This window comes from Callorhinchus milii, unplaced genomic scaffold (genome assembly GCF_018977255.1).
Source record: "Callorhinchus milii isolate IMCB2004 unplaced genomic scaffold, IMCB_Cmil_1.0 Scaffold2, whole genome shotgun sequence".
Lineage (NCBI taxonomy): Eukaryota > Metazoa > Chordata > Chondrichthyes > Chimaeriformes > Callorhinchidae > Callorhinchus > Callorhinchus milii.
Window position 1 is genome coordinate 98,657,792 of NW_024704743.1, and position 19,526 is coordinate 98,677,317.

At 37.6% G+C, this 19,526-nt stretch overlaps 1 protein-coding gene across 1 annotated transcript in view; it reads right to left on the minus strand.

Moving 5' to 3' along the window:
* The window catches only part of trappc9 (trafficking protein particle complex subunit 9), a 497,684-nt gene that overhangs the window by 395,219 nt on the left and 82,939 nt on the right, over positions 1 to 19,526 (minus strand). Inside the window, exons 14-16 of the mRNA XM_042331670.1 lie at positions 19,283 to 19,313; positions 12,985 to 13,148; positions 5,616 to 5,768 (exon numbers count right to left, since the gene is read on the minus strand). Coding sequence (XP_042187604.1) covers positions 5,616 to 5,768; positions 12,985 to 13,148; positions 19,283 to 19,313 — 348 coding nt within the window. The remainder of the gene's footprint in view (positions 1 to 5,615; positions 5,769 to 12,984; positions 13,149 to 19,282; positions 19,314 to 19,526) is intronic.

Here is a 19,526-nt window from a genome sequence, read left to right on the forward strand (position 1 = left end):
TGGTGGTTAGCAGAACATGCAAATTCTGATCCCTGTATTAAAATAGTTGCGGTTTTCAAAATTTCTGCATTGAAAATGCAATGTATAACTAGTAAGGTTATTTCACTGAATGCCTAATACTGTGAATTATTATATTTGTTTGTTACATTTGACATCACTATACATTGTACATTTACTATGCATGCAAGACTCCTAAAAACAAATAAGACAAATTCCCTTTTGCAAAAATCCCATAGTAATCAATGTGCTGTAAAATTGTATACATTTATTCAAATGCTGATACACCACTATTTGGACAACATTGTAGAATTCAAATTTAGGTAGGTCAGCCTCAAGCCACAAGACTGCAAGTCAAATGTGTCCATCTGCTAGTCACGTTATGTTCCCCAATATAGTACAAGCAGAGTCTTTCATTATTCAATTTCAACTACCATTTGAGTACCCCACAAGAAAACTCTTTAAATTTTGAATGTACAACAGTGAGTCACATAACATGTACCGTATTTATGATAAAGCATGCAATTAGAATCCAGATAATTCCAACACATAATGGACAATTTGAATTATTATTGATCTCCCCAATTTATCTGTTCTTCTAAAATGAACCATAGGAAATTTCCAGACAGAATTACAATGTCTCCCAAATTCAATACTTGCAATCATTTTTTTCCAATCTTTTCTAAGACATTTCTAATAAATCACTGTTTTTTTGAAGATAACACCCAAAATTCAAATCTGGCATATTAATTATGCAAGGTGAAAATATGTTTTTGACTTGCAGCTGCATATCATCAAGCTGCAACCCAGTGTTGATCAGGCTCAATCTAATCTAATTTTATTATAAAAATATTAATTTAATATTTTCTGTTGAATGCTTTCAGAGAGTAATCATCACTCATTCTCCTTTTACATCCTTACCAAAGAGCATGTATCCTTTTTGCATACATATTTCTGATATTTATGCCAGTGTATATGTATACTGAACTTATTGTAACATGCTTAGTTAAGCTGCACTATCGGGCCAAGGTGAGTGAATCTCGTGAGTCGCCATATACCGATTGCAAGTGGTCATTGAACTTGTTTTAGATCTCAGAACGTGGTTAGCTGAAGTCAGCAAGCAGCCAATCTGGCGGTGGGGATCTAAGCAGGAATCAGCAAGCAGTCTCATGCAAGAGAATCAGAGCTATCGCTCTGCATTTTCAAGTCTTTGGATAGGCTACTGTATTTTACTTACTTTTCATGCTTACTGCAGTAAAAATAATCATTCAAAAAAGTCAATCAGACCTACAGTACACAGCCTTCCAACAATAATAATCCTTATCACATCGGACGGACATCTCAAAGCACTTCACACGATTTACTGTGAAATGGAGTGACAGTGTGTTTGTAGGCAATAGGCAACCAGACAGAGCTCCGTAGTAGCCACCTACACATGGAAATTCCTATGACTGGAATAAAATGTGCATTCTCCGCCTGGAGGGCCGCACTCTGATTGCCTAATTTTGGAGTATGTTAGGCGCAGGTTGGCAAGAAGCAAGTCTTGGGGAACCCAGAGTGCGCACTCGGTAAAATTACATAGCTTGCTATTGAAAGCAGTGTCTGGCAAGCTTCCCACGGCTTGTACAGCCACGACAAGCTCTACCCATCAGAGCCTTGGCTAACACGGTTACCAACACCACCTGACCAGTGAGATGGGAAGCTGTGGGCAGGACAGCATTGGTAGATGTGCTCGGAGTCTACATGAAGGTCTGCGGAAATTGGTAAATCACTAAGTAAACTTAAATTTGCTCCCTCCCTTGCCTCCTTCAAGGCACGTCTCAAGACCCTCCTCTTCGAGCGCACCTTCAGCTACCCTCCTACCTCCCTGCCCTCCACCCTCCATGATCCCAACCCCCCACCTGCTCGGGTCCAAATCCCTAACTGTCCACGCTTGGCATGTCCTCCTGACGTGAAGGGCGCTATACAAATGTAACTTTGTGCTGTACTGTATTAAATTTACTTAGAACTGGTCACTGAAAAGGGTCTTTTCGCACTTTCGGGGCTAAAAAAGGGTGATCACTGGTTGTGTTAAACAAATAGTTGCTGAAGAGAAGTGGTTTATTTGGAAAATCGGTCAGGACTGTTCCAGGATGGTTGTTGGCAGCAGGTGGCTGCTTCAACAGGTTTCACTGCATATTCACATCAGAATCTATCAATGTTTACTGCAAAATAGTCTATACTTCAATAATAAGCGATATATGTTGATCAGTTATGTTTTTGAGACAACAAAAAAAAAAACAACAAGATTCATTATAAGCTTCAGTCAAGAGTCAAGCTGCACATTGGTATGAAGAAATGCAGGGAAAAAAAGAAAATGTAGGTGAGGGAAAGGAAGAGGAGAGAAGAGAGTGAAGAGGTCAAAGAAAGGTTTGAGACCCTTGAAGGAAGGGAAGCAGCGAAGCACTGGGATGGAGTTCAGACTCGGGCTGAGAGTGAAGCCGACACGATGTAGGGGTTGGGCGGGGGGGAGAGACGGAGAGAACGGAGGTAGGCAGGTAGGGGATAGTAGGTGGAGAGGGGAGCAGGGTGTTGTGGTGAGGAGGATCTTGATCATCTGGGGATGGGGGAGGGAGGGGGAGGATGTGGTGGTGGGGGACAGTACGAGCGAGAGTTCTGAATGACATAAATTAGACCTTTCTTGAGTTCAATCAAAGATACATTTTCGAAAATTTAGAAACATTTTCTGCAACATTTAGCATATCAATACAGTATAAGCAAGTAAATTACACATAATCAATGTAAGGTGTATTTATTCACACAAGTTGTTTCTCCACCTTCTTATTTGCTTTTCCTACTCTTCAAGTTAAAATGTAACCTTACGGTCCACATATTATCAAATCTGAAATGATAATATTTGACTTCTAGAAGGAAATTTTGATAAATTAGCGAATCTCCAAAATGTGAAAAAACAAATTTGAGTATTACTGAACTAACTTTCAAAATCCAAGAATTCAACAATAGAGCTTATAGATTTGGCTAGATGATACAAACAGCAATCATCAGATTTCAATTAGTAGAAATAAAATGGAAAGCTGTGAATCCTAGAAATCTTTCATGTCGGACCATTAGCACCCGTAAGAAACATAGGTTCAAGTTTTGGATGCCTACCTTGACCAGACAATTTTTCTTCCTGATGCTGATTGACTGGCCCTGGATTTCCACCATTTCTATATTTATACAACATTTTCAATTCACTTCATCCACTTGCAATCACAGTATTCCTCTCCAACATTTCATGGCTTCTTCTTCACGCAACCTTTAGAATCACAATTCCCTCTGAAGCAAAACTAATCTTTTACTGCCTTTGTTTCTTTATAGATATCTCTTACATTGATGTACTCCCTGTGTAACAGATCTTTCAACGCTTTTTCATTCCATACTATTTTCCTCCAAGGTGAAACAAATCTTTTACTGCCTTTTCTCTTTTAATAGCTATACCAAATTACATAGAATCAGAGCTGTCACTCCACATTTTCAAATCTTTGGCTATTGTATTTTACTCACTTTTCATGCTTACTGCAGTGAAAATAATCATTCATAAAAGTAGTGGCATTTTGATGCAGTTCACTACTGAACCATCAAGTCCCATCTCATTACTGTATTTTAAATTTAATTGTCCACTCTGTCAGGCTTCTGATTTCACCGGGTCTCCATGGGAAGGCACTGAGCAGAAGCTAGCCTTCAGAGGGCCAAAAAGGAAATTAAAATAAGATGGTCTTCATTGGGCCACCCTTAGCAGCTGCAAGACTCAGTATCATCAGTGGCCCCATTGCAATCCTTTGACAAAAAGAGGCAAACAGTAATGAAAAAAGATTTGGGGGATAAATATAATTTCAAAGATGAAAGCAAAGCCTAGAAGAAAAACACAAAGACGTAGCAAACAAAATATTTTCCCATATCCCCAAAATTATTCTGAATGCCTGGTTCTTTTCTTTGAGCTATAAACTATATCTGAGGGTAGTAAATTAAATTGATGAGCTTAACTCATCATGAACCTCGCCACTGTGGAGTGCTCCAAAATATAATCCTATGTGACGGGTGCTATAAGTAACTGCAAGTTAATGTGAAACTGCATAGCATGCTATTGTAGTGTCCGGCAAACTTCCTGTCGCTTGTCCAGCTTGTACCCATCCTGCATTTTACACTCAGAGTTAACTGGAGCTGAGTGGGAAAAATCCTCGCTCCCACTGACTGGTCTGCCCCTCCAAGTCCTGCTGATGAACCACGCTGGCTGGTCTATCGACAGCGCTGACTTAAGAGTATTGTGATCGCCTGGCTCAGGAACTGGAGTACGTGACCGCCACAGAAGGTTGAAACAATTCTGTTGCCAAGCACATCATCTTGAAATCTGTGCTTACTTCTTCTCCCCACGCACCCCATGCATAAAGTAGCAATGCAAGGTCTAAATGGAGCATTAACAGACAGATCAAACTGAAACAATCATACACAAGAATGATGAAGAAGTAAACTTTCCAAGCAAAAAAAAATCCAAATCTAAAACAAGGCCTCAGATGAAGTGTACTATAAAGATCAGATGAATCATATGGCCTGTCTGGCTGAGAAACATTAAATAATCAACATCATAAAATTCATTTTAAATGAAAGTAAATTTAGTGTGTTGTACATGAAAGAATGAGGAAGAATTGCATAAAATTATATGAATACTGTAATGATTAAGAACAATATGATGTGAATTTAAACAGCTCATACCTTAATTGAAATCCAAATAGAATATTCCAGTGATCTAGAGGCAATTTTTCTTTTAAAAAAATGTTTTAAGCTAGAATACAGTGAAGCTCAATACAGTTAAAAAATGAAGCTTCAGGCATGATCTGCATATGGTTATAATTTTTAAGGATAAAAGCGAGATTGGATTCATCTCACTCTCAACATTCTATGCACATTGCCAATGGACTTGCTTGGCAACTACTTTGCACAGCTGCAATAAATTAGGCTACCGGACACTTTTCTGAAATGAATGCAATGCACATTATGCCTCATGGGAATTTGCACAGAAATAGGTGGTGGTGGTGTGGGGGGGTGGAGGGAAGATAAGAGTTTCTTCTGAAATCTGCTGGGGTTCAACTTCTATACATCTCCAAACCATGGGTGTCCTCCCAAAAAGATGGAAAGGTATTCAGAAGGTAGAATTAACTAATGTGTAATATTGTTCAAGAAGCACAATGCTTCTCAGCAATTGTAAAAGCACTCAAGTACTTTACAAATTGTTCAAATCCAAGTGTTTATAATATTTATAGTGGTAGAATTTTGATGTGAAAGGAAGCTCAACCCAGCACTGCTTCTCTAACCAAAGAGAAAAAAATGAATTGAGGAGTCATTGGACAATCTTTCTTCTATAAACGTAGAAATTTAGGAAGCCCAAGTTGTGGGGATGGGACTAGTATTCCTATACTGTCGTATCATAGAATTAAAATAATTAAGAGAATATTCCCTTTTGTCAATCTTAAATCCCAATCTTAAAGCACAAAACTCAATCTCATAATGTGTGGAGAGTGATGAAAATGAAATAGTATTTCAGATTTTGAATTAATCTTAACAAGGTAGGAAGTATTTACCATCATTCAAGTCTTGGAGTAAGTTCTCTTGGCAGGAGAAGTCCAGTTTCACTTTGATGTTGACAGTGAAGGTAGCAACCTTCCCAGGTTCAAGTGGAAATTGTGCCAGGGTCTCTTCTAAATTCCAACTCAGGAATTCACCATAGAGTTTTTCTGTTGAAAAAAAAACAATATTTAGGTGATGCTGTGTTAAAAACATTATAAACAGAATAATCTTCTATAGTATAAAGAGCTTATATCTAATCGTGGTTTATATTGGTTTGATTTTGAGATAGTCTTAGCTGCAACCATCATGTTATGAAGAGCTGAGTTGCAGTTGTATTGTATTGTATTGTATTTTTTTTTGCAATGCAGCAAAACTGAAACTTCTTAAAGATGTGCAATTTTGATTCAAATTTTTAAAAAAACTGAAAGTGCACATTAGAATCTCAAATTTGAAGTGAGATTCGCCCATCAAGCTTAAATCAAGATGGAGACCAGATGGAGTAGAAATACACTTTATTTGGATTAGGCACTTCTGTAAATAATTGTGAACCTAGCCCCAGAACAGATAATGATGCTCATTTATCACACATGACTGTTTGTTTCATATGATGGATCAAACCCTCTTAGTGCCAGGAGGCCTGAGTCAAGCATGCAATAAAATTTATGGAGATAAAACAAATCAAAAACCACAGATGCTGAAAATCTGAAACAGAAATTTTGTTAACACACAGAGGGTCAATCAATACTTGAAAGAGAAAGATAAGTTTACTTTTGAGGTACAAATCATCAGAACTAATAAATATATACATTTTATAAATATCTTCCTCTGATAGAAATGCAGCTGTACAGTAGTTATTGATCCCCACAATAACAAAAAATACATGATTCCCCAACCTAATCAACCCTAACCTTCATAAAAAGCAACACGTTCACAAGTTACACATTTAGTTGTGAGGTATAAGTTGCTTGTAAATAAAACCAATCTTCAAAGAACATTAAAAAAAAGTTTCCAGTTACAACCTGTACTCCAAAAATCCAGTGTCAAAGAGACAAAACTCTCTGAACTTAAGTTTGATATTCCACAAATGAACAAATAATACTTACATATTATATAGCAGAAACATCATCAAAACATCTCAAAGCGCTCGCAGGAATTTCTGTGACCACAGTGATTGTGTATTTGCAGATAAACAAGGCGGCCAAGTTGCGCACAGCTTGTGCCACAAAAACCCATGAAGTAAATGACCAATTTACAGAGGTTTGTCAGCTAGGACAATAAATTGCAAGTAAACATATATACCACTAAAAATGTGAATTTAACTTCATAATGCAGGGATGTTGAAACTAATTGTAGCATCCCTTCTGCTAATTCTGTATAGCTCGGGTTTGAGCCTGTAACCTTCCAGTCTGAATGCTCTAGTGCTACTTCAGGAGATGCCTTCTTGCACTAGGCCATAATAATAATAATCATCTTTGCATTTGATTAAGCATCTTATCACGTCATTGAGATGACTCAATTCATTTTACAGAATATATTGTAAAGTGGATTGACTGTATTTTGTAGGCAAACTGCGGCGGCCAATTGCACACAGCAGTGTCCCGCAAACATGGAATGAGGATCAAGTGACCAATTTTTTTTTAAAAAAAAGAACTCCCATCAATCCCGCAAACATGGAATGAGGATCAAGTGACCAATTTTTTTTTTAAAAAAGAACTCCCATCAAGGGAGTTAATGCTATCCTAATGTTTGAATAGTTTACTTTGCTAATATCGTTTTTTTCAGCATCACAATGTATGAGCTAAAAACGTATAGAATCAGATTAATTCATAGATCTACCAGCAGCCTAATCGTTCAATGGATTTTTAAAGAACTTTTAAATCTCTTCCAAAAATCCAAGATTACAGACTTTATTTGTAACTTCTGTCTTCCATTCCATAACTCTGATAATCTAGTTTACTAAATAACCAAATAAGTAAATATTTCACGATTTTAAAAGTGACTGAAACATCTTCAAAATATAGTTGATATCCAACTTTTAGTTAGACTAAACTAATCCAATGTTTTCTACAATCTGATGGATTTCAGTAACAATATTTTATTATGAGCAAAGGTTCCCTATCACCTTTTTCAAATCATCATGGACACAGAAAATCACCTGTTTTGGTTTGTGAATGCTTAAAAAAAGGTTATGAATTATTGTCAAGTCCTCCTGCATTTTATCTGCTAGCTTTTAGTCGCAATATATTAATCACTTTAATATAATAATTTTTAATTTAATTCTAGTTAAAGATTCTATTTTAAACTTTTCTGTTTTGGTTGTACTTCCCAGTCTTAATATTCAGACTTCACTTTTTTTCAATTTCATGTGATTCATGATGCTTGCAGACAATGTAGATTATTCAAAAAGTAGGCAGCACTGTCAACGTACCATTTGCATCCAAGCGATTTGATGCTGTCCAGACGATGCATCTACTTTGTGTTCACAAGAGGTGTTGATACATAATAAGCTCAGACAGATCATTAGATTCAAACCTGCAGCCCGTAAACTTCTACATTATAGTAATGGAATACTAATCAAAAATAATGAGTGCTTTATGGAGCACATTTCCATCCCAATTTGTCTGCATCTGCACATTTACAACGAGATTCAATCATTCTGATTCTTTCTGAACTGTCAGACAATGCAAGCATCACTGATGCTTATATTCCATGACAGGATTAGGAATCACATAGTCTAAGGTTACACTCTAATGTAATGCTTGGGGTGTGTTGTATTGTCAGAGGTGTCATCCTTCAGTGGATGATCCAATGAGAGTACAGTATGGGTTGATAGACAAGCAGATGATCCAATGGCAGCATGGGGCAGGTTGGTGGGACAGGTGGATGGTCCAACAGGTGAGCCTACCCACTGACGTCACTAAAAGTTTCAAAAAGTTGCCGTTTCCGAACTACGATTTTGTTACAGCCTGAGTCATTGACTTCACATACAGGGAAATAGAGGACAAAAATTTTGACACAATGTTAAATTTATATAAAACCACATTTGGTCTTTGTGTACTGTCCCGCACCAGGCTTCGGGACCACATCACTCCCACCCTCGCTCGCCTCCACTGGCTCCCCATCCCCCAGAGGATTGATTTCAAGATCCTCATCCTCACCTACAAGGCCATTCACGGCCTTGCTCCCTCCTACCTCTCCGACCTACTATCCCCTACCTACCTGCTCGTACCCTCCGTTCCTCTGGCTCCGGTCTGCTCCACGTCCCCCGCCCCAACCGCCCTACCATCGGTGGTCGGGCCTTCAGCCTCTCAGCCCCAGGCTCTGGAACTCCATCCCCCAGTGCCTTCGCCGCTTCCTCCCTTTCCTCCTTCAAGGCCGGTCTCAAAACCTTTCTCTTTGACCGTGCCTTCAGCTCCCCTCTCGACTCTCTTCCTCCTCCTCGCTCCCTCCCTTCCCTCCCCTCACCCTGACCATTTCCCCCCTCCTCGCTCCCTCCCTTCCCTCCCCTCACCCTGACCATTTCCCCCCTGCTCGGGTCATGACCCAACTGTGCAGCGCCTTGGGACGTCCTCCTGACGTGAACGCTTTATAAATGGAATCTTGTTGTTGTTGTTGTTGTGTAGTTCTAGACTATTACAAGCTATTGTAGCATTGGAGAGAGTGCAGTGTAGATTTCAAGGATGTTGGCCTATAATGTTGTAAGTAATTCTATGTAATCCAAGTCCATAACCACTTCAACTACCTTTGATAAATCAGGCGCCAATCATACCTGCTTCTGGAAAAGGAAGATCTCAGACTTCTTACATTTCAACATACTGACAAGCGAGCTCAGTTGCTTGCACTCACCTAAAACAGAAGTCTGTGCTTTGTTCAAGCTGCACATCAGGACTCTGAACTCAAAGTCTAAGCTGATACTTCAAACTTTGATGGTTCTCAATCATTCCCTAGTACTTGAAAATGTAATATTTTGCAGATAGGCTGCAAAATGGCAATATGAGAATCAGCTGCAGGGAATATCCTGTGCACATCACTCCATTAACCTACAAGCAGACTTACCACAATATTTTCTGATGACATTTAACAACAAGACCATGGAGGGCTTTGAAAGTGAGGACCAGGATCTTGAACTGTATCTTCTGTGTGATTTAATGACTTTTTAAACATCTTTTCTGTGCCTCAAGTGTACTTTAAAACTGACCCCAGAGCAGTTAAAAAAAACTTAATTCTACAAATTCAGTTAAGTCAAACCCTTATTAAAATCCACACCTTTATTACTCCAGACTGGCCTACCCAGCTCCAACATCCACAAGCTTCAGCCCAAAATTCAGCCTTTCGCATCGCTTCCCCCACTGAGTCATTTTTACTTGCCACACTCCACTGGCTTCTTGCAGATCGACTTCAAGATCTTCACTAAACTATAAAGCCTTGCACACAATTGCTCCACTCTACCTCTGTAATCTTCCCCTGCCTGCCTCCATCATTAGGCAAAAGGGCCAGCTGCACACTCCTCGCCCTCTATGCCTCATTATCCAAGGCAGAGCTTTCAGACAAGATGACCCTTCCTTTTTCATCTTCCTTACTCAGTGTCCTGCACAGACTCTGTTAAGAGCTCCAAATACAAGGTTGAAAATTAAGATAAACTTTGCTCACAAGCCCAAACAATCTATAGCTAAAAGCACAGGTGATTTTCTTAAATAAATAAGCAAGTTGTTGCTTGCACCTCATTCAGTTCCTATTGTGCTTTCATCAATATTCTTTCCTAAGCTAGCTCCACTTCCTACACCAATTGTCTAAGACCTTTCAATCACTTTGTTAAACGGAAAGTCCTCATTTTATGATCTGAAACAAGTTTAAGTGCAGTTCCAGGCACATCCATCCTCCACAGAGACTTTACCCTACATGACAGGTGCTATATAAATGTAAGCTGTTATTAATCATATTATAGCAGACTAACAAAAAAGTTGGAGGAACAATGTTCCTCTGATTGCTCAACATTTTATCCCGTGAACAGTTGAGCCATATCCCTGGGCTGTGCTGAATTAGGCGAGATCAACAAACTCAGTTGAGGCTTCAATAAGGCAACAATTAACTATCCTCAGCTCCACAGGTTGAGAGAAAAAAGATCATCCAAGGTACCACCAGCAGCTGATCCTTGAAAGGGTATTCAAAGAGCAAGTTCACTTATGTTTATGTTACTGTCAATTCTCATTTGAAGAATAGCGTGGGTATTTGACAAGGTGCTGGAACTAATTCCTATAGTCCTTATCTCTAGTGGAAAAAATAAAAAGTGAACTGCCTTCAAGAGAGGGTAAAATTAACAAGAAAAAAAGGTTACAGTCATCATAAAACGCTGAAACACTTCTGTTCTATATGGTGTGCTTGATTTCAATGAAATACGATCTGTCCCCTCCATCCCAATTCAAAGTCACTACCCTATGAGAGAATTAATATGCTCATGTGTTTTTAAAAAGAACCTAAATTATTTATCAAGGCCTTACTAAAATTCAAATATATAACATCCAAAAAAAAATATGCTCATCGGCATAGGTAAATAACAAAAAAAGTATTTGCTCAATGCCACCACACCAAGCTGTATCCTCTGCTCCAAATTCAAAGAGGTAGCAGAAAGCAGGCCCAAGTTCAGTCTTTTACTAGGGACATTTGATTTCTGGGCAGTAATATACAATATAAAGTTATTTTTCACCCCCTACAGCTATCATTCTGTTTATAGCGAAGCTGCCAATCCCAATAGGTCAGTGTTCAAAACAAGTTAATAGGCAATTACAGGAATTCTTCAACTTGCTACAAGTATGCATATTAAAATAAAAGGTTAACCTCAGAATAATCTTCGTTGCAGCAGATTACTTTTTGAATTCTTCATTTGATGTACAATCAGGTAATGGTCTTATCAGATACAAAATGGAATGCGGAAATGAGTGGTAAATTAGTTGTTAAGAATGAAGTAACTTGTAGGTAATGTCCCTTGAGATTTCACTGAAAAAGAGATATTCAGACTTGATTTTTAACTTTGCTTTAAAATCATGCGGCAATGGATGAATTTAGTACAATCTCCACAGATTAAGTACCAATTTCTGAGTCTTCACACAGACCTTTATGTCATATCCAATTACATCATCAAACCAAGGCTGCCAGCACCTTCTGTCCTACTAAAATTCATCATACCACACAATGTAAACAGTTAGATTAAAATTATCATCATGCGATTAGCATGGCTACACTGCTGTCCTTCTAATTTTCAGGCTTCCAAAGAGACATTTGAAAGAGATGTTTCTTCAATAATAACACATTTAATGCAGAAAGTTTTAGAATTGCAATTTTTTGTAGAATCCAGTAAAAATTGACGAACCCAAGTTATACTAGACGCCATGTCTATGTTAAGGTATACAGAGCCAGCAGACAAAATACCCAAATGTTCTCAACCTGGGATCAATGAAAGTGAATTGGTCTTGTTACTGATCAATTGTGAGTGTCAGGCCTCACAGAAACTTTTAAAGGTAACATTTTAAGTTAAATTCATCAGCGTTATGAATGAAAAAAGGTAGTTGATGCATTCCCTATTTCAATGAATAACTTGTTTTTTTCATTCTGTGTTGTGTGACAGCTGCTTTTTTAAAAAAAATCTATCTTCAGATGACTTTCATTTCAACAGTCAGCATTTGTCAGATTATGTAATCTAAATTTAGCATTAACCATAGAAAAGCAGGAAAATATCTATATAGCAAGCATTGCCACAAATAACCCTTTGAATACTGAAATACCTTTGTAGTTTTAGAAATTACACATTTTTCATTACACAATGTCAATACATTTCTATTCAATCGGAATGAGGTAAATGTGCCGAGTCAGTGTTCTGCTCAGTGTGCATTTCACTTTTTCTTAAAGGAACTCTTCATTTTGATTTTAAATTTAACTGTGATTTTCAATGCATTAATGAATAAATTGTATTTTTAATCTTTGAAGCATCTCAAAGCACTTCACAGCAATTAATGCCACATGTGTACTGACCCAGCACTGCATACGAGTTCCAAGTCCTAACGCGACTTTAACTCCAAGGCAAGAGTGCTACAATTGAGCCAGGCTGACAAACAAATGTTAATTTATTCATTAAAAACTACATTTCTGCAATTACTGAGAAAAACTACATTATTTTACTTTGTATTGGAGAAGGCAGCAGAGTGCATTTGATTTGGTGGATTGCGTGCAGAGTACCCACATAGACTTGATGGATCAAATGGCCTTTTTTAATGCTATAACATTCTACATTTCTATGAATAAATCTTTAACATTTTGGGAAATAAAAATACAGCTCAAGTTAACTAAGCAAGAAAGAGGTTTCTCCTGAATGCATATAAAAGTACCAACCTTTATTATCGATGGTCTTTGCAGATACCTCAAATGTTTCCAATGGCACTGAACCAATATTCTCTAATTTGATGGTCATCTGTTGCAATTCCCCATTAAATAGCTGAACAGATACACTACTGGACACTTCATCACCTGACGACGGCAATAGCACGTGTGCAGACCTACATCAAAACACAAGATCAAAATGATTTTTGTACAGTTTGACTTCTTTTTTTAAATCAAAATGTTTGTTTCTATGCTATTCATGATAAGCAAACAAAAAATTATTATCCTTACATTTGATATAGAATCTATAATATCAAAACATCTTAAAGTAAATCACAGGAAATTATTTATAATAATCCTTGCATTTGATATAGCACCTTATCAGGTCTTCAAGGCACCTCAAAACTCTTCACATAATATACTGTAAAATTAATTGACTGTATATTTTGTGGCGAAACGCAATCGCCAATTGTGCACAGGCATGACCCACAAACAGTCGTGGATTGATTGACCATATTTTCATTTTTTTAATTCATTGCTTTTTTTAAAAAAAAGGGATTACTATCCCAGGAAAAGCATTCCGCCCATCGATTAACAACCGGGTTCCTACTTACTGCTAGGTAAACTAAGGCTATGTGAAGTAAGGAAACTTGCCCAAAGTTTTGTCCTGCCCGGGAATCAAACCCAGGTCCTCTTGATTGTGAGACAAGTGCTCTAACCACAATGCTACAGGACTCCACCGGTCCACATAATTTGCCTATAAATTATGTATTTGTAGGCAAATATGCCAGCCAATTTGCACACAGTGATATCTCATAAACAGCATGTGAATCACTTATTTTATCTGGTAGATTACTGCCAGGACACAGCAAGAAATTCCTGTCTCTTTTCCAATAATGCCATGGGATTTAGGTAATGACCACCTAAACACTCAAACTGGACCTTCATTTCTAAAGTCTTATCCCAAGAACAGCCTCCAACAACATAACACTCCTCCAACAATGTTGAACCCCTCCAGAACTGCACTGAAGTGTCAGCCTAGATATGAGCTCAAAGTCATGATGTGGGGTTTAAATCCAATAACCTTCTGACCCAAAGTGAAGAGCACAACCAAATGAGCCACCTCATGTTTGTGCTCAAGTGTATCTGCCATTCTTGCCTTTTTGCCCTGTCAAGATTTGCACACTGCTGTCATAACTGTCATGTTGTTATTGCTGAAAAGTTTGTCTGAACTAATGGTATTAATCTTATGCCTACAATAAAATCTGCATGTGTAGCTCTTTCCACAATTATAATCATTGTGCAAACACTGCAATATATAGATTTTTTTTAAACAATGAAATCCATTGCCTCCAATTATTATTTTGCAATTTCAATACGACCATAGATGCCTGTTGTAAATTTAGCTGCAGTTCTAGCATACCACAAAATTATGGTCAAAACATAGACGAATCAAGTAAAATTGCTAATTTTAGGACTATTCAAGTCCATTTGAAATGTTTTGGGAACTTTCTAAAGCAACCCATAAGTAACAGCCCCTCAATATAGCCCCCTGCAGGGAGAGCTTGGAAGTTGTAACTTTTTGGGGAAGTTACAGGGCGGGGGGGCAAAGGTTTATCCCCTTTCATTGCAAATTGTAGAACTATGCTGATCCAGCACCTCATCCCGCGGTAGCCCAAGGGGAATGTCAGGAAAAAGTCAGGCCTTGACCACCCGCCATCCCACCAAAAGACAGTACCAAGACACACTACAAAGGTAATAGGGTGGGTGGGTGAGGGGTGCGTGTGTATGTGAGAGAGAGAAGGCATGAACGAAACAACAAAAGGGATAGAGAGAAAAAAAGAGAGGAGGGAAAGAAGTCCTCCTCCCTGATATGACCCACTTCCTACTGATATTTAATATTTTTGAGAATGAGAGATGAATCTCTAAACTGGTGCTGCTTATTGCTCTACCAATGATCCAATAATAAAACACTGCGGCTAAACAACATAGTGATCTCAATACAGCAAAAATGCACAAGAACATCTGTATTAGCACAGTCCTTTCTCATGATATCCTTCTGATATAGTTCTGATAGTATTAAGAAATATGACTGAGTAGTAGCTACTGCACTCCTATTTCATGACACATTTGATAACAGAAGCAAATCCCATTCAACACATGCACACAAAAGTACATTTTACAGATTTTATCAATGATTATACATGTGTGTTATAAACTTTGTTTCTTTCTGAGAGCACGTTAAAACCCAATGAAATTGCTAGAAAAAAAATTGGATTTCATTGCGACACCATCTCATTTAGAATCTGATATAAACACTACTAAATCTATCTTGCCCTCTAAACACAAAATGACACTGCAATTGACACTCGATCCTGCATTATAAACACATAAACTGACTAACAAATGACTAATACAAACCAACAGTAAAAAGCAGGTTAGTATTAAATAGTTTAACCCAATTTGCTACTGAAGGTATTATCCATTTCTTGAGTAACCACGTTATTTGTTAAGACACATTTGGAGTTTGTTTACTCAGGACAGAAATTCCTTACTTAAATTCCTTATGCAAATTATGTTAAAACATCTACCTAGTGTTGCATGTATGCAGCTTTTTTTTAATCTTTCAACTGAACAAAAACAATTAAGATAACTGCATTCTCTGATAAATAAATTACAAAAACAACTAAAACTAGAGTTAAAATAAAGGTGCAAAGCAGTATATTTTATGTAAGAGCTCCCTCTTCAGGGTCTCAAAGCTCATTACACACCAATACAAGACAATCAAACAGGAAAACGCAGTTCTGAGATATGGCTTGTTTTTTTTAGGCAAGTGCCACGTCAGTGGGCAGCTTGAGCTCGTGGACTGGCTGGCTTCCCATTTGCCAAAAATGGCAGACTTCTGGGACATCATGTCACCACCTCACTTCCTACGTGCTTACATCTGTACACTATTCTCAGGATACCAGCCAGACATGACGTTGGCAGCAATTTGATAACTCAAAAGTGGCCATTTTTGTAACATGTGGCTTTCCGTACCCCCATATATCATGGTGCACAGGCGCTGAATGATTATCATGCCCCTATTGTAAAGCTGTTTGCGATGTTATGCATCGCAACTACCGCCTTATAACAGGGTTCTGCAGTACTTGTAAACCTGAACATTGCTTTATTGCATTGTTACGAAATACCAATTATCCCAATAGAGAACTAAATCAAATATGTGAACTTTTCTTACTATCAATTCAAAAATTAAAGACCGTTTTAGAATTAGAGATCTTGGTACATTCAATTTTCAGTGAGTTTAGGCTGTGCCATCTATTGCATAAAAAATAATCATACTCAAGTTCTCTGTGCAACCCTAGTTTTATTTATAAAGTTCCTTGATTGATTTCATTTCCACACATGAACAGGACTTGTGATGTTAATTCATTATAATTAGTTTAATTACATAAATGTCAGTGTAAGTATCAGCATGAACTCTCGGGCCTCAATAGGGAAAACAGTCTACTTTTTAAACAATGTCTTTAAAAAACCTAAGGAGTTTTGTGAAACAAAATCTTCCCCCTCTAATTCAATGCTGACTAAAATAAGTCAATGTATATGTACTCCTCTAGGCCTACCCAATAGAACAGTTTCCATTGCATTATCAATATGTGGAAAATTCTACCTGAGATGATTTATTCCTTTATGTAGCATTTTCGAGTTTCCAGAACTTGGTAAATAGTTGAATTCAGACTTTGTTTTCTCTAGTTCTTAAAATAACTCAAAATAAAAAGCTTCAAAATTGAGAATACATTTTAAAAATTATCAATTTCTGGACCATTTGAAATCAAAGAGTAAATTTAGACCCAGGTTGAATTTCCCCCCGAATAGATGTTAGGCTGATCAGCTATCATTACGTGGGTCAGATTTGCAACTCTTTATGTAAGATACCAGATAAGCTTATCTCCAGTTCTCATCACCAATGTTTAATGAGTTTTGAACTTCACTGTAAATTTCCTCCTCAGTCTCTTCCAAAGCCCAGAGATACGTGTCTTCTACCCTTGGGGATTTACCATACTGCTTTTATGCTGCAGTTTTAGAAGCTTAAAATCTGAGCCTGCTGTATTTTGAGCCTTTGTCACTTCTACATCGCAACTGCACTTCCGGAAGATGCTTGCTTATTATTATTATGCTTGTTATTTTTCAAGTGCTTGCTTGCTCCTCCATAAAGCCATCCATTCTAATTCTCTTCACCCGTGTCCTCTAATATCCTTCCTCTGCATGTATTTGGCTAATTCTCCTTTGCATGCACCAATTGATTCTGTTCTAACAGCTACCTCTGAGAAATTATTCCATACACCTTACAACCCTTAGTGAGAAGCGTTCTACAGACCCTCATCTTTTACTCTCCGAACCACAATCTTCAATTTATGCCCTCATGTCCTCACATTCTTTTTCAGTGGAAAGAACTTTTGGCGATTAACTCTTTCATATACAATTCTTAAGCCACGTGAGTCTACAGAACTCCAGGGCACTGCTGATGACAGATCAGCTAGCCTGACTCGACAGCAGACTTAGAGAGGCAGACTGGTCACTGGAGTCAAGGATTCATCCTGTTCCGTTCCCGTTCACCCTGCAAACCAATTCCTTAACAAGCAGAGTGGTCCTAACTGGATAAAGGGGGCAGAAAGCTTGCCAGTCAGTCAGTGCTTTATGTGTTTTTTTAGCTGATTAAACTCCATAAATACCCTCAGCACTCTGGGGTCCCCAGGCGTTTGCTCTTGACAGCCTGCACCTCTCCAAAATGAGGTAAGCAGGATACATCCCTTTAGGGAAAGGTACATTCCATTCCAATACAGGGCAATCGTCATGGGTAGGTGGGATACATAGAACTCCTTTGGTATGGATTGAATACTCCTAAGCACAAGTCAGACACCTAGCTCTGTAAAAAAAAATTAGTAGTTACGTAACAAGGATGCACTTCGGCTCTCTGTATCAGCTTTTATTTTAAAAATGAATCACTTAAGGGTACAGAACTGCTGCAGTTTCAATTGTCCTGCTCCAAATAATTTTAAAGGGCTGACAGTATTGCTAATTAAAATTTTAATTTTAAGTACAATAAACGTCATAGTATTTTATAGCATTGAAAAACAACAGGTTTCCTCTGAAAATAATTGATATCAGATTATCTTGATACATTACAGCTTTATGGTTTTCAATGTTTCTGTGAAATATAAAGCATCTGTTTAAAGGTAAATGTGGGTCTTATTCTTTCATTTTATTTGTATTTTGCTGTGATCATATTCATCACATAGCACACATCACAATTAACAGAAAAGTCACTCATATCAAAGCCATTTTATCACAAAGCTAGACTCAAACTGAGGAAACTACCATTTTTACCATCTTCCGTGCATCCCTAAGTTTTCCTTCCAAACTCAGTTCATTTACTTGCTTGGCTTGCCTGCTATCTCACTACATTCCATCTAAACAATTTTCATGACCAATGGTGGATCATGATCATCAAGACAATGAAGTCACTGCAAGGATGCAATGAGAATTTGACTTGACCTGCATCATTGAAAGAGTGAAAATAGCTTGCATATCACCCGTTTGCAAGTGTAAGAAAGCGATGTGATAAAGCTGTACTGAGATAAGTTCAGTTTACATCAGGCACTCGGCACATATGGAGTCATATACAATAACCTATACTTTACAACTATTATAAAACGCAGCAATGCATGAAAACATATCATCGGACAACCGATATGGAGTATTGATAATTAAAATACGATCAGTGGAGATTGAATAACATAGTATAATGATAAACACTACATTACGCAATCGTAGCCTTCAATTTCCCATGTGGCAAGTCCTCAATTTCAGCCAAACTATGCCTGAAATGATGTTTGATACTTCCACAAAGGACTTAAAAAATTAAGAGAATACATCATTGCTCTTGCATCCTTCTTGCTGATCAGATAGAATTGCAATAATAAATCCCAATCTAGAGAATTGTGCATAGTATTTGGGAGTGGAGCAGGTGGGAGAAAGATGAGAAAATCTTGATAATAGGAAAGAACACTCAAAAAAAATACAAGCAGATTTAAGTTGATTGGCTAATGTTAAAGATTAACTTACAAAAGATGAATTTAAAGTGTGTGATATGCATTAAATACTTGCTTTTAAAGATAAAATTAAGTTTATTCATGTTTTATTTAAGTTAAGGTTAAGCATTACAAAATAGCAAACGTCTAATTAAAATGTCAAAATAACTTATGACTTCCATTGTGACATTTTGCTTTTGCTAATTATAAATCCATACATATGCTGTACAACCAGGATTCGAGGTCTTCCTACAAATAAAAAACAATCACAGTGGAAAATACCAAAAAGGATTTTCACTGTTCAAAAGATTATTCAGCAGATTGCAGATGTACCTAAAATAGCAACTTTTGCACATTCTAGTCTCTGGCATATCTATATAGAAGCTTCAGAACCATGTGCCAAATGAGCCTGTTAATCCATGCCTGAGGGTTAGGTGCCAAAAATAGATATAAGTAGAAATC